The sequence below is a fragment of the Pollicipes pollicipes genome, unplaced genomic scaffold, assembly GCF_011947565.3.
Source record: "Pollicipes pollicipes isolate AB1234 unplaced genomic scaffold, Ppol_2.1 Scaffold_2555;HRSCAF=2994_pilon_pilon_pilon, whole genome shotgun sequence".
NCBI classification, from domain to species: Eukaryota; Metazoa; Arthropoda; class Thecostraca; order Pollicipedomorpha; family Pollicipedidae; genus Pollicipes; species Pollicipes pollicipes.
In genome coordinates this window covers 32,576,611-32,593,171 of record NW_023596136.1, presented here as the reverse complement: position 1 = coordinate 32,593,171, position 16,561 = coordinate 32,576,611, and the positions used below count along the sequence as shown (strand labels likewise).

The 16,561-nt window shown below is 48.5% G+C and overlaps 1 protein-coding gene across 1 annotated transcript; it reads right to left on the bottom strand.

Moving 5' to 3' along the window:
- Nucleotides 1-9,641: 9,641 nt before the first annotated feature.
- Nucleotides 9,642-14,778, bottom strand: LOC119097903 (beta-hexosaminidase subunit beta). The gene is made up of 4 exons (XM_037220851.1): nt 14,675-14,778; nt 10,781-12,323; nt 10,391-10,464; nt 9,642-9,838 (listed from the first exon to the last, which is right to left on the bottom strand). Exons 1-3 carry the CDS (start codon nt 14,703-14,705, stop codon nt 10,404-10,406), a joined length of 1,635 nt encoding a protein of 544 aa, XP_037076746.1. The 5' UTR covers nt 14,706-14,778; the 3' UTR covers nt 9,642-9,838; nt 10,391-10,403.
- Between the last annotated feature and the right edge of the window lie 1,783 nt (nt 14,779-16,561).

The window sequence follows — 16,561 nt, the reverse complement described above, 5'->3', positions numbered from 1 at the left end:
TTCAATTCTCCAGCAGTTCCTCATACGGGGTGGGGGGTCTCAGAAAGGAAAGAGCGACGGTGTCCGCCGTGAAAAGGGCATTACGCAACATACTCGGAGGAGTTATCGCCTCCGATGAAGCAATACACATAGTTGTTGAATTCAAGACCATTGTAAAAACCAAATCGATGACCGACGTCAACGCAGCGGGACCGATCTGGAGGTTAGCACTCCAAACCACATTCTTCTTGGCCGTCCAGTACGTTCTCTGCCGCCGGGTCTGTCTGACGAGATGGGCCCACCTTGCATGAGGTGTTGGCGTCAGTCTTAGTGTGTCACTGACCAGTTTTTGAGACAACGGCGCACAGCGACCGTCCGCACCGACCGTCTGCACCGAGCGTGTCGTCTCTTACAAAGCAAAACAAAAGAAGAAAAAATGGTTTCAAGAGAAAGGAAGCTTGTCAGCCAACGCCTGATGCTTCCGCCCGAAAGACAGTGTTCCCAGAGGTCGGTGGCCTCTGGCACGCTTGGCAAACGTGTTTCCCAGCTCTGATGACCACGTTCGGTCTGTCGAACAGCACCGCTGTCGGGACTGTTTTAGAGACCTGCTGCTAAGATCCGCCTGTTCGAGTAGGCCGCCAACTCCCGAGGATAAAGCAACGAACAGCGGATGTGACCGGAAAAGAAGCCGGGCATCAGGGAAGGGGATGTCTCCACACACATGCTGAGCCCTGTTCACAGTGGAGCCCTTATCTGTGCAGTGCTCCGCATAAGCTCTCGTGGTTTGGTGTAGGATGATTTGAGCATTCTACAATTCAGGCAAGGGCTGTTATCAAGGAACTCAGTCCGCGCAGGGCTGTTACGTCTTTTAAACCGTAGCACACTTATTCAGAGAACGCAACGAGCCTATGAATCCTACATGTTGTAGGTGTTTAGTACCACACCTTTTATCTCAATACGCACTTCCGCCTGTTCGGTGGAATGAAGCAGTTGTTTTGAGGTCTGAACTTAACTGGACAAAAGCGCTGCATGTAATTTTGTTCTAAAGAAGTGTATCAGAAAGCACACAGTACCCTAAAACTGTGTTTAATGCTCGCGGCACCTCATTCGCCTTGACGCATTGATATCATTGACATGTTGCAATGCTCAAAAAGTGCCCGCCTGCCACCAGCGTCAGCGTGTAACCTTGTGATAACGATGGGAAGACACTCCGGGCGTTAAATTTCGGCCCGCGATCCCGATTCCAGCTTTTCAGTCGCATGTATGTGGGGCTGACAGTGTGTGTTCCAAACGCCATCGAAGCCGTTGAGTGCGTCCGTACCTGCCCACCGTTATGACAACCAGCGCCGCTGCAAAGCCCATGCCTGATCTCAGTGCAGGACCAACCACAGCATATGCCCGATCACAGCACAGACTGTCTGCACAGCACAAACCTGATCACAGCCCAGGCCCCACACAGCGCAAACCAGACTTCAGTGCAGGTCTGATCACAGCGCAGATTTGATCACAATGCGGGCATAACCAAGCCGCAGACCTGATCACTGTGAAGGTCTGATCAAAGCGTGTGTCTGATCACAGCACCACATGCATGATAACATCGCAGACCTGATCACTGTGAAGGTCTGATCAAAGCGTGAGTCTGATCACAGCACCACATACATGATAGCATCACAGGCCTGATCACTGTGAAGGTCTGATCAAAGCGTGAGTCTGATCACAGCACCACATACATGATAACATCGCAGACCTGATCACTGTGAAGGTCTGATCAAAGCGTGAGTCTGATCACAGCACCACATACATGATAACATCACAGGCCTGGTCACAGCGCAGGCTTGATAACAGGACGGACATGATCATACATCGCAGCTCTGATGAGAGCACTGGTACGATCGTGGCGCTGGTCTAATCACAACACATCCCTGATCACAGCGCGGGTCTAAAAACAGCACATATCTAATCACAGTGCATGCCTGACACAGCACAAACCTGACTTCAGTACAAATCTGATCACGGCACAGACTTCCGTATCAGTCTGATCACAGCACGGACCTGATCATAACGCAGACCTGATCACACCGCTGGTCGAATCACAGCATAGACCTCCTGCACACCATATTCCTGATCACGACCAATTACGCGAAGGAAAGACACGGGTTACAGCTAACATTCCCTCTGATATTCGTGTTAACGAGGTTTGCTTTGCCAAACCGCACATAAATACTGTTGTAGCAGCTACCCACGTGTAAGTGATATGCTGCACCTACTTATATTACGTGTTGCGTTTTGGTTCCTACATTCCTCAGATGCCTGAAGTCATTTCGTAGATTTTCTTGACAATCGGGTTGTAGCGCATCGGCATAACAAAAAAAAATGATCATACTGAGCCCGAAATGCGGAGGCATGGCACCATATCGGGGGCACGTTATGATCGCATTGAAACAAAAAGAAAATGGTCACGGGGTAATACATACTCATAGTCGGTCACGCTGGTGCGCTTCTTTTTGGTTTCTGAGAAGAGACGTTTTATTAGGTACTCTTCACCACCATGCATTGTGGACGCGACAACCGAAGAATCAGCCGATCTCAAACAGTATTACATTTATAATATCCTACTTTGTCGAAATGTGTTGAGAAAAACAGCGAAATTATTTATAAAAGGATTCAAATCTAATGGAAACACACTTAATATAAGTTTCGTAAAGTTCAGGCTTAGTTGCTACGCCGCATAGTTTCATTTATGTTGCATGTGCAAGTGACTAATGCTGATTTTCGGAGTAAATTGACCTTTCACCTTGCATGGTGGTTCAATTCTTGAACCAGCAACGCAAAACTCGTAGCGAATTACGAGGTCTATCTGGTTTCAATCAATTATCTTTCGGTAAGGCTCCATCATGCTGAGTATAGAAAGGGATCGGGCTTTAGTGACCCCCCCTCGCTACATGTTTGCGTGACGAAAAACGGCGAATGAAGGCAAGGATAAAGGAGCCCAAGTGTTCCCTGGCTTTCTGAATCTTTCCTGGGTATTTATTTTAATACTTGGTCCATCACGACGCCCGCGACAGTGCCGGTAGCGAACATCACTGCAGCCCGGCGTCCCAGGTAGCAAAGGCCACACGCGGTCCTATCGAATAAACAGAACGGTCCGCGACGACCGTGGTGGCCCCTATTGGCCCAAAAAGAGTTTACGACAGGAATGTTGCGCGCAAAAGTGGCTCACCCAGTCTCGCTGAGCCGGCATGTCACATTCATTATCATTGCGTGCAAGTTGAGAGGGAAGTTGGACAGTAGTGTTCACCCAATTTTCGAAGCCTTGTTACCTGCCGTATTTTGTCTGGGGTTGAAATGCTTTGTTAACTACGGCTTCTGATGCCTTGGGAAGCTACGCACTAAGCGTTAGCGGCAGAGCTTTTTGGAAAGTCAAGCAGCAGACGTTAAACAATTTTGATCGCCTGCGTACTTATGCCAGAAGTACTGAAAAGTGTACGTACTCACTGTGTGTTAGAGCACGGACAATGCTACCATGTAAGCGTGTCGCAATGGTATGTTTTCCGCTGTATTAATCATGCATAGGTAGCCTCAAAATGCAGTGTCAACAGCCTCTGCCAAGCTTTGGTGAGTGACTTTGGCGAGTCGTCCTCACTTAAACATGGTGTTTCGCTTAAAACGTTTAGTTTCAAAGTGCAATGCGGATGGTATAATTAGGCCTATCACGCGCTATCTCGTGAGCATTGTTGAGAATTTTCGAACATTTAGATTCGTGTCTCACACAACTGGTGTTGTCTGGGAGGCAGAAATACAGACCTCTCCCTGCGTCCATGGTCGGAATAGGCCATTTGTCAGACATTAACAAGCGTGGGTCACTTTATAATTTGACAGTTACATTCTTGCTGGTAGATCGTCTTGGAAGCGTTGTGCTAAGCTGCTACACACTGAATATAAAACAAAAAATGTTCAAACTACCTGTAATATGGGGGAACATGTTGATATATGTTGTTGTGGGTACTCATGACACAGCCTTTTTTAACCTTGTCATTAGAACGGAAATATCCAGCAGTTTTGTAATAGAGCCGCTTTCAGCAAGTTCTGGCAAAATTATACTTCAAATAGATAAGCCTTTTCAGAATATTTGAAAAAATGTGCTCCCTATTTAAAACAAGTTTTGTGTTTTCGGTCATGTGAATGAGTATGGGGACAAATGGCCTTTATAATGATGGCTAGTACTTGCCACAAGAAATATGCACCTGAAAAATAATAATCCGCCCGGAACATTGTACACACGCTTGATTAGAATGTATCCCAAATAGTCCAACGCGTTAAATATCGCTCGTCACCTGGTGGCCTTATAATCGATACGAAGTTGTAAGCGGCATCAAATTTTGTAATCTATTAGACGCGCTGAGTAAATCACGAAGCATGTTTTACTCGAAAACTATGCTGTGGTCAAAGTTGTCGCCATTTTTAGCACGTGTGGTTCTGGTTGGGTTTCCTTATCATATCACCTGCAAAATGGAGATGAAAATTACGGGGTCAATCCTACGTCGCGTAAACTTCTTTTTAGGGTTTTTCTCACCATTAAGTTATTAGTCTTACCAGTAGCGCAGAATAAAATGGCAAGTTTTTAAGGAGATCTGATGTCAAAATTTGACAGTTCATTTGACATAACATTGTTAGGCACATATGATAGTGTTTTAACGTCAATATGTTAGTTACATAGATAGTGTTGAAACGTCAATATGTTAGTTACATATGATAGTGTTTGAACGTCAATATGTTGGTTAGATATGATATATGCATATTATATGTTAGGTACATATGGTATATGCCTATGATATATGCTGGTGTATGATATTAAACACTATCATTTGTCCCCGTTAGGTACATATGACAGTGTTTAAAGTCACAACGAACACGCTTTTACCAGAATGCCAAGAAGTTACCGCAATTTGGAACTGTCTGAGAACTTACGCGCCAACTTTCAGCAATGTTTCTATTGCAACTTTGGACGTTTACTTCGAATTGCTACTTAGATCATAACGAATTTTTAATAACTTATCCTGTAATCTGAATTTGAATGGCCATAAGCACTCTTAACACTGACGCACCTTCGCACTTACGAAATTGACAGTGTAACTCTTCGTATAAGATCCACGTTATTCCACAGATCTTACAATTACGTTTTGGTGTGTATTTATTCCGGCAGATATAAAAACACAATTTTCGCCAAAAATGCACTGCAAGGCTACCGAATGAGAGACGCTTTCTTACTGTCCTCTCAGGAAACTACTGCTGTAAAGAGACAAACACAAGTACGCATTAAACACAGAAGTGGCATGCGTGAAGAATTAGGCGATGTCGACACGTAGTTTAGAAGCATGTTAAAGATGACGTACTGTTTGCCACTTTTTGGCTTTCTGGGGCATATATGTAATCACGACTCAGATCGCGGGGACTGTAACAGTTGGACGGGTGAGAATGGACTCTTAGAGGAATTAACCTGACCTGAAAATAATGTTTTGGATTCGAGTGTTTGCAAAACGACAACCATTCTATGGGCGGAATAGGGGACGATACACATGGGCATATAGTACACATACAAACGGGGCAAAACTGTGTTTTCCGTCCTTTAATATACATAGAGGTTCCGCCATAATCGGGCATAACGTAGCTTGTTGACATGGCGTTGACATGACATGACGTAGCACCCGGGGCCGGATGAGAATGGACAAAGCAGAACAGGATAGAGGAAAAGGAAAAAGCGCAGGGCAGGAAATGAGAGGAAAGAACAGCAGTCGCCATTGGGACTTCAAGATGCGCTCAGTTGCTAAGGTTAAATGGTGTCGCTTGCCTCTCAATCTGGCAAGGAAGGGCGGGCGCCGCTCGGAACTGAACCCCGTGTCTCCGGTTTCCGAGACGCGTAGTGGCTAGCGCAGACACGTCAACCACTACGCATTCAGCACCCCTGTGTGGAGTAGTGAGGCGTCCATGCATACTCATTATGTGTAAGGTGTGTGTTCGTAGTTAAACGCTGTTTTATTATATGCCGTTTGGTAAGCCATTGAATAAATAATGATGATAATGTCAGTGTTATAATATAAGCGTGAGCAAAGTGAGTAATGTAAAGGTCGCTTTACTTCTACAGCTTTTTTGCAGAAGATCTTTCGTTTGAAAACTGGTAAAGCAATACGCCAATTTGTAAACCATCTTTCTCTTGAAGCTTCACGCTAGGCACTTGGAAAAACGTCGTTAGGACTTACCTCACAAGAACTCATGCATAGCGGGGTGGTACTCAAGAACCACAATGCATGGCACGACGCTCTTTGCAACGACCTTATGTAGCACTTTGAGAAAAATTTTATCAGTCTTTGCCTTTATGTGCTCATTTTTGGCGGGCTGTAATTCGGCATCCAACTGAAATAGAAAAACCTTCTTTACGCACACCGTTATAACATATTTATTTGCTTTTGCACGCCCAGCAACTATCACGTCGTCTGTGGCCGAAACTTCAGTGAAGCATCTTTTAAGCTATTATTTAAATGATAATTTGATATAATAGTGGATAGGTCCAGGGATTTATGATTTAGGATCCATTTAGATCGAGCTGGGAGGTCATCGATTCCAGATAAAGGAAACTCACCCTGCTCTAACACACTAACATTATAACATTACTGTTAGTGACATTCTGTTTACTTAAAGTTTACTTTCAGTGAACACGTTATCATAGCACACACACTAGTACGAACATTCTAGCGCCTGTTTGGCATCAGGAAAGGTGTCCATCACTTCAGACGGGTCCATGCCGTGAGGTCATTGGTCTGGTCGTTGGACATCGCTGGTATAATACTATGAGTTCCGTAAAATTTCACCAAACAGGTCATTGCATGAGAGATGCATCTTTTTGGGACAAATCTATTGGTAAAAGCCATTCTATGTTACGTGTCATACTTTTGGAACAAAATTGCAATGGTCCCCCAATCATTTCTCGGAAACGCTACAACCGAAAACAATAATACATTACTTTGACTTGTATGCCAGTGGTTTCGTCTTGGCAAGCAAAGCGTTACGTCAATGTATCTTTGCCACGATTTTTCCTAGAATCATTTCACATGGCTGAAGAGGAAAACATTACGCTTGGACTAAAACATGATAGACCACATTTAATTGCGCCCATTGGTGAACTAGCCCGAGTTGCATGTAGAATATTTTGTCGCCAAACACCTTCACAGTCACATTTTAAGGCACGTTCCATACGATTTTCGGTGGGCCGATGCATGGTGCGTCCGTGATAAGGCATACACCGCATGGGATTTACACGAATGTACTTTTACCGCATGGGAAGATCGGTAGGATAGGATAGCCACATTAAATGACGTCTACACAGCCTACATTATGATAACAACTAGGTACCTTAAGCTAGGTTGGTTCTGGTGAAAAATAACGAGACGATCCCACTCGCAATAAAACGCATCTGATAGCGATCTTAGTTAATTGTGGCCGAGCCTCAGACAAAATGAAAATATTTGCGTGGCATCGTGGAAAATTTTTTCCCGTTTGCAATCATATGAAGAAGTCTGAGCCGACAGCGCCATGATGGTAAAAAAGTCAACACGAGAAAATCGCAATATTGATTTGAGAGTACCCCGAACAATATAATGACGTCAACGGTACCCGTTATTTAGGGGGTTAATATCGAGAAAACTAAACGTCGTCGTAAACCTGTGCCACGGATATAGACACACTCAGGGCACCACGATCCATCTTGACATTTTTAAGGGTAAGTGATCGTGGATGGTTTTGCTGCTCGGCAAGGTATAAAACAAAAAGTCGAAAAATACGCCATCAACTCTGCGTCGCTTGGCATTGGACTTAAGTTTATCAGTTCATCTGTCTCATTAAGTTAAGGAGATATCCTTCTGGCCGTTTAGACAGTAAGTGGTATGTTTTGAAAGTGGTCAGATTTCACGGTTCATAGACCATTCGACGCGTAATTGCATGGTGCTTGTGGTGATGCTGCTGGAATGCTGCGAGGGTGAGCATAAAACGTTAGTGCTTTAAAAGTGAAAACACTGCCAAATACAATAAAATTATTGGATTTTACGCATAGGCTGTAAACAATGTTTTTTGTGCACATTTTGACGATGAATTCGAATTAGCACTTAGATTAAGTTGGCAGCTTAATATTCTTGTAAACGTTAATGCCCTTTAAAGTGTTCACATTCTAGCACCTTAACTGTTGGGCGGTGGAAAATTTTACATGCTATATATGCGCAACTTCATTGTTTTCGTAACAGGCGACAGTCTTGTCCCCATCGCATAGTTTCACTGCCAAAAGATGCGTTTGGGTAGTACGTCAACATCATGTAACTCGCACTCAATATGTGATCAGATTTGGCCGTTTTCCATACACGTGAAATCAGTGAAATATAGCACTGTTCAGTGCGATTGGTGTTGTTTTTATATTTTAAAATGGCCATTCTATTAATTTTAAGTGAAAGGAACCAAGAAACACACTTTTTCCCAGCAACGTTAGTCTTGGCGCTACAAAATTTGAACATTGAGGCTCTATCGCATGGGTTTTTGTGTAAGGGGCTGCAGATGAATGATCAAGATGGACAGAAAGCCATTTTCAAAGTTTTAAAACTAGTGCTGCAAAGCTAAGAACAAAATATCCCTCGTATGCATCTTCAATCGCTGTGAAGCGCATGTCATGTGGGATGATAGATAATTGATGTAGGAAGACGTAGCCCGTTTAGCCAGAGAACAAGCGCGTAGAGCATCTGTTGGGATTCGTATAATGTCGACCACGTTGTTGCCGTTTGACCACTCAGGCCGGTGCGCTTCGAATCTGCAACATATATCGACATACCACATCGATATGGCACATATCGATATGCATGTTGACACGAGGAGAGTTATCTCGTGAAGGTAGTTTTCCCATAACGTTACGCTTGACACTTGAAGACGCTCATCAGTTTGCACTTCGAACTGGTCATGATTGACTGGCCGTACCCCAGTAACCAAGGTGCAGCGAGATGTTGGCAGAGGCTTGACGAAAGACTTTCGTTACATTTGGATGGCGCGTGCCCGTCCGCGAGATCTGTGATCAGTTATCGCTAAGAATCCAGACCTACCAAAAACAACTGCCTCGAATTACTTAAAGCTCAAAATAACGGCACATTATTGCCTTACTAGGATGCTTTTTGCTCCATTGCAATGACAGGCTGGACCCGACGTGGTCGTCCCTGTTCACGTCATGTTATGTCCAGTTCATGCTTATGAAGTGCTCGGCGCCGGGTCCTGAGCCATTGTTCATGAACCTCGGTTGGGCCTAGATGTGGTCCGAGAGCCCGTGGCGCACTAAATGACAAATTGGAGGAGGATGATATACCGCCGAGGCCACCCATTCAGCCTCCTGAGCTGTGCCATGAATAAAATGTATGCTTTACGTCATAGGCAGCTTTTAGTCAACATCCGCGACACATCTATGATTATTTTAGTACAGCAAATTGCCAAATGTTTGAGATGATCATTTTCCAAGACATATTCTGGTCACCCCAAGAATAAGGGGATAGCGATGCAATTTGGAAGCAAGGAGGTGTAGCGTATATCACTACGAAAACAGCAGGTCTTGTTGCTCGGCATCTTCTCGAAATAACACTTGATATGTGTAGTTATGAATCCTTTATTGCAGTCAACATGACTCGAGGTGTCTAGCGTCATCCCACACGCTAGCTTGCTGTGCAATAGTAAACATAATTAATATCAAAACATAAACAATAACAAGCAATAGACTCCGCCATTCAGTATGCACGCATTCAGCATGCTCGCCCTCGATGCTGATTTTTCTGCCCCGATTTTCCTGAAAATATAGCACGTTTAAACGCCTTGTTAATCACAAATGGTAAGACATCAACTGTGACAACATTGACAACATTACTGTGATGGTGACAACATTAACTAGGCGCTAAAAAAGGTAAAGAAATGCCGTTTCCATCAACATGAAACCTAAAAACAGCTGGCAGTTTAAGTCAAACGAAAGTGCAAACCCCGCAAGGATATGTTGCATTTAGAAGTAATACACCATGTTAACATCATCTGTGCTTCCTAGACGTTGCATAATAGCTGATTGTAATTATCGCACAATCTCTGGTCGGAAAGTCGCGAAATCGTGCACTCAGATCCGGATGTTGTCAAGGCACACAGACTTCGTTCTGAACGTCGTGAAATCATGCCATTTTGCATGGCGGCGTTTTGGTGCATTGGATCGCGGCGGCTTGTGAAGCGCAAAAGTAGAAATAATTAGATGCTCGAGATTAGCTGAAGTTCAAAAGAGCTTTGAATGAGACACAATCTTAATCTCGTTCTGTGATGAAGCCTGGTGTTCTTGGACAAGATCCACGTCTTAACTCACCAATCGTAACCAGCTAACAGAATCCCGGGCCGTTGGATGGCTCTACCCCAAACCCTCGGTACACGAGGCGGCACCTGAGAAACGAAAAGATACACTCATACAGATACGCGACCGAATTGCTTGTTTGTGACTGAGGACGTTGCACGGGTCTAACGAACCCAAAACAAACATTTGGCTCAAGAATTGACGTTCTAAGACGGAATTAAGCGGCTGGTGGCAAGACAGACATCATCCGTTGCGTCATTTGTTCTCTGCGGTGGTGGCTATGCCTGCACCGACTGGAAGGCGAATGCATAGACTGAACGGTGCCCAAAACTAGAATTTTAATGCAGTGGACCAGGGCGCTGTGCGTCGGTCGCTCTCATTCCGAGGCCAAAAGGCGGTACGAACCTTTGCTCCTCGAGCCGTGCCTTCGCCTCCGACACGGACGTGACGTTTTTGGGAGACCAGAGACGCTCGGCTGGGGCGGCTGCACGGGGCCACGTTCTCGAGATGACGTTCGAGTTGTCGACATACTCGCCCCACATGCAGGCTTCGCCGCCGATCACCAGCTGGTTCTGCGCATCCGTGCCGTTGAAACTTTCCGGTTCGCAGCTGTAGTACTTGGGCCAGTCGATACCGTAGCTGATGCGGTTCAGGTACCAGCAGGTGGAGAGAATGGCACGGTGGCCGGAGAGGGTTACCGTGTCCAGCTCCTCCAGCCAGGGCTCCTTCCAGACCTCGACGATGGTGTTTGGCTGTAGCGTCACGTTGTGATCGACAACGTCCTGCCAGACTATGTACTCTGGGCGGGACGGCAGCCCTTCGACCAGTTCTAAGAGCCGGCGGATGTAGACGTCCTCTATCTCCTGAGGCGTGGTGAGATTCAGCTTCTGCATCCACTTGCGCACCTCGGGGTTGGACATCCAGCATTCGTAGCCGAAATTGACCTCGTCGCCGCCAAGATGAAGGTACTTGTCGGGAAAACGCTTAGTGATTTCATCGAAGAGCTCGGCCAGGAGGGCGTATACCACATCGTCGGTTGGGTTGATGGAGCCGTACTTGCCGTTTCTTGTGCCGTTGGTGTAACATTCGGTCAGCAGTCCCGGTATGCCCGCTCCCCATGACCTCACGTGGCCCGGCGTGTCAAATTCAGGTATGACTCGGATGCCTCGCTTGCGAGCGTATTCGATGATGTCGGCAACATCATCTGGGTTGTAGAATTTATCCGCTCGGTAAGCACCAAAGAGGCTAATGAAAGGGATCTTCGTACTGTAGAATGGGAAAGATGGGTCGTCAACAACGTGCCAATGGAATACGTTATATTTGTGGAAGGCCATCAAATCTAGGTTTTGCTTGATGATATCAACGCTGAGAAAATGCCTGCCGGTGTCCAAAAGCAGGCCTCTGTGCTTGTAGCGTGGGTAATCTTGGATGTACGCATTCCGAACAAATACGGCAAATACCTCGGAATCAAGGTAGAAGAGCTGAGACATGGTCTCAAGCCCGCGATAAGCACCCCAGATAGTGTCAGCGATTATAACGGCTCTCTCTGGCGCGTCCGGTGTGTTGACCTTTAGCTCATACGACTCGTCCATACCAAACTCCGGATACTGGCTAGAATTGCAGCCTGATCGGAGTTCCATCTCGATCGTGTCCAGAACTGGAGGGCCGTCAGACAGTCGTCCGCCGTTCCCTGCAGGCTGCTTATAAGACTTCAGCACCGCCCTCCAGATGATGATGAATTCATCTATAATTTTTTCGTAGCGTGCGGTGGCCTCCTCCAGGTCGGGGCACGACTCGCCAGTGATGTTGATGTGGACGTGGTTGACGTCCACCCTGAAGAAGGTCGGAGACCACTCCAGGCGGGAGGGTCTCGGCCACGGGTCTCCAGCCGTTGGCACGACGTTTGGAAAGCCAGCTCTCGTTCCGGGAATGTGAAGGGCAGCTAGCGCTGAAATCAAGGAAGTTCAGTTGAGCGAATACGCAAACGATGTCGTTGGAAATCACACCACACAATGTGTAATTCAGTAAGTTGCTCAGCGCATTAGTGAGGAGCATTATTCACATAGAAAAACGGTAAAAATCGTTTTATTCATCGGAACAACAGGAGAGTGGAGGTAAAGATGGGTTGATATTTCGGCAGCGTGCCTTCATTGAAACAATTGCAGAAGTGAATTCCGTTGGATGTCACATTAGTGCTACGGAAGAACTCCTACAGACAGGAGCGCTACGCCATCACCAAAACTTCTGCACGGCATCTAAACCACATGGATGCGGCACGACAAAACTCATACTTTAAAAAGCTCTGCACGTCATTACATCTCCTGCAAAACGTTTACAGCATTCCTTTCACTGCAAAACTCAAGTACGACACGAGTACTACACGACGAAACTTACAATGCAAAAACGGACAGTCATTATGTCAAGCCTAAATCCTTGCAACAGAATATGACGGGTGGTAAAAGTTTTTTAAGGATACACTTTGCCGTTGACACTAATATGTCTCGTACAAGTCTCTGCAGTAGAAGTAAGACAAGCGTAAGTTTTTGTGGCATACGTTTTCTCGCCTAGCACTGCGTATACCTAATGGCAGTAGGAGTAATGGAGCGCCCCTGTCGTTAGGAGTTTGTGCTGCAGCACTAATGCCGCAAAACCAACTCTTTGGTTGGTTAATTATCCACCGCAGTCTTTTCACCCGCAGTAACGGCCAAAGGCCGGGACACCTACTTGAAGCCTTTCTTGAGTGCCACGCCAAGGCTGAACTTTTAGTAATAATTTCGTCACGGACATGAAAATATAAACCGCAGTGCACGACCCCATATGCTGCCACTGGTATTACAAAACAAACGCGTGAGTACGTATTTGAAAGACGCAAATTAAACAAAATATCTGCGCATAGAACAAGCAACAGGTCGTCGCACCCACAGGGATACGTGGTTTGTCCCTTTTAGAATACGGTACAATGGTCATAAAATGACTATATGTGTGTGTATAACACATGGCGGCTTTGGCAAGACGACCACCCCAGGTCACCGTCAGCCGTGTTCAGCTCACCCGACAGCGGCATCAGCGGCAGTCGGCCTCACCCGACAGCGGCATCAGCGGCAGTCGGCCTCACCCGACAGCGGCATCAGCGGCAGTCGGCCTCACCCGACAGCGGCATCAGCGGCAGTCGGCCTCACCCGACAGCGGCATCAGCGGCAGTCGGCCTCACCCGACAGCGGCATCAGCGGCAGTCGGCCTCACCCGACAGCGGCATCAGCGGCAGTCGGCCTCACCCGACAGCGGCATCAGCGGCAGTCGGCCTCACCCGACAGCGGCATCAGCGGCAGTCGGCCTCACCCGACAGCGGCATCAGCGGCAGTCGGCCTCACCCGACAGCGGCATCAGCGGCAGTCGGCCTCACCCGACAGCGGCATCAGCGGCAGTCGGCCTCACCCGACAGCGGCATCAGCGGCAGTCGGCCTCACCCGACAGCGGCATCAGCGGCAGTCGGCCTCACCCGACAGCGGCATCAGCGGCAGTCGGCCTCACCCGACAGCAGCATCAGCGGCAGTCGGCCTCACCTGACAGCAGCATCAGCGGCAGTCGGCCTCACCCGACAGCGGCATCAGCGGCAGTCGGCCTCACCCGACAGCGGCATCAGCGGCAGTCGGCCTCACCCGACAGCGGCATCAGCGGCAGTCGGCCTCACCCGACAGCGGCATCAGCGGCAGTCGGACTCGCCTGACAGCAGCATCAGCGGCAGTCGGACTCGCCTGACAGCAGCATCAGCGGCAGTCGGAATCGCCTGACAGCAGCATCAGCGGCAGTCGGACTCGCCTGACAGCAGCATCAGCGGCAGTCGGACTCGCCTGACAGCAGCATCAGCGGCAGTCGGACTCGCCTGACAGCAGCATCAGCGGCAGTCGGACTCGCCTGACAGCAGCATCAGCGGCAGTCGGACTCGCCTGACAGCAGCATCAGCGGCAGTCGGACTCGCCTGACAGCAGCATCAGCGGCAGTCGGACTCGCCTGACAGCAGCATCAGCGGCAGTCGGACTCGCCTGACAGCAGCATCAGCGGCAGTCGGACTCGCCTGACAGCAGCATCAGCGGCAGTCGGACTCGCCTGACAGCAGCATCAGCGATAGTCGGACTCGCCTGACAGCAGCATCAGCGGCAGTCGGACTTGCCTGACAACAGCATCAGCGGCAGTCGGACTCGCCTGACAGCAGCATCAGCGACAGTCGGACTCGCCTGACAGCAGCATCAGCGGCAGTCGGCCTCACCTGACAGCAGCATCAGCGGCAGTCTGGCTCACCTGACAGCAGCATCACCGGCAGTCGGACCATGATGACGCGCCAAATCGTAGCTGGCGCCAGCTAGGTGCAAGCTCGGCAGGGAGCCGCCTGTCGCGAGTCACCGGGCGGGCACACTGAGGAGAGGCGTGGCTGCCGTGGCTTTTATGTGGCGGGCGGCGCGGCTGACAGGCCGGTCACACGTTCTCACGGCCCCCGAGGCAGAGCCCGCGATGCTGGCAGATAGCTGGCGCCGCCGCGGGCTGTGGTTTGTCACCGGCCGCGCGTCACAGGTGCCATCCCGTCGTTGGAGACGGTCTGGGGACGCACCTGCGTGGACGTCTCTGCGGCGCTCCCCGCGTCTGGGTCACTGTCCCCGTCGACCTGCACTCCCCGGAGGCACAGACCGTGATGCAGCGCCCACATAGCGGTACAGGAAAGCAGCACAGCACGCGAAAATGACGCTCGTCAGGCAAATCGTGCTCGGGAGAGAGCGATAGCAGAGCAGCGCAGTGCGGGAGCGGAGGCGCGACCCCGGTGACCCCAGCGCCGGGCGCGTTGACAGACTGGCCGCCTCGTGCTAGGGCGCCGGCCTCGTGGGCTGCCACAGGCTGCCCGCGGCGAGGGTCAGTCCTGGCCGGCCGGGATTTCCGGAGAGCGCTCCAGTCCCGACCACGCACGCCCGGCCCCGCGGGCGTGCCACGCCATATGCTCCACGCTCGGCCCGCGCACTGCGAGGCGCACGTGTGTGGCGGAGGGGAGGGGGGGGGAGGGTGTTTGGTGTTAATAAATCCGCGCTTGTTTTGGCAACTGATTGTAGCCTGACCGCACTGTTATGTGTTCTAAAGCGTTGAAGCAACTATAGGTTAGTACCTATGGTTGCTATGGTACGTTAATTCCTATGCTAATACCTATCGTATGTTAATACAAACATTACACTGCTTAGTAATGTTTGTCTTGAGCTTGGTACAATAAGGGGATCACTGAGTTCGCGCGATAAGCTACAACTGACATCAGTTGGCAATTCAGTGGCTGGCTTCCAGCCTGGCGAGTCCTTTTCGCCAGACTGGCAAGATTAAATTTGAAATGATTTAAGGTTTTGATGGTTGCGACCACGATGCTGTGAAAATGCAAAATTTTGCTCGTTGCCCGAAATTTGGGCCTGGCCATGGTTGGTGGTGTGATGATCTTTCTGTGAAGCCTACTGTAAAAAAAACTGTCGCAATTGCCAGCCGTTGCTGCTCATTCTGCTCCGATGCGCACCGCACAATGCGTGTAAACTCGATTTTAGGAAAACTTCATTCAGTTTTAACGACGGAGAAGAGCCATATTCACCGTGGGCGTTCACGTAAACACCGCTGCCACAGTGGCGGTAAAACAAAGTGCCGACAATATGTACGGAAAAACGGGCTAGCAAACACCTTTATCACCCCGAACGTTTCACGCTCAAGATTGAACGAACGTCTGTCGGAGGGGACTCTGATGTTGACTCCGCGGACTGCGAGTGTTGGTGCGGGTGGGCAGCGCTAGATGTCACTAGAGTAGAATGAGTGGTCCGTGAGGCCGGGGAGGGGACGCTGGCACGCATTTCGCACAGCTATGGGAACAATGCAGCTGTGTATGATAGCGTATTGAACCGGAACTGCGGTGCTAACGTGCAAAATATATCTACCAGGCCGCTGCACGAGGCCAATGCGGCATCCAACGCACCAATAAATGTTTTTTGTTAACTTCATGCGATCTAATTTACTTTACCTTCGTAATATTAGCCTAACCTAGAGGCCAACGTCTTTTGGATTGATGCCATTATATGCGTATTAATTCATTTAATTACTCCAACGTCTCTTCTCGCGGTAGCATAACCTTGCAGAATATTTATTACTTGATAATGTCATATTTAGTTAGTTAGG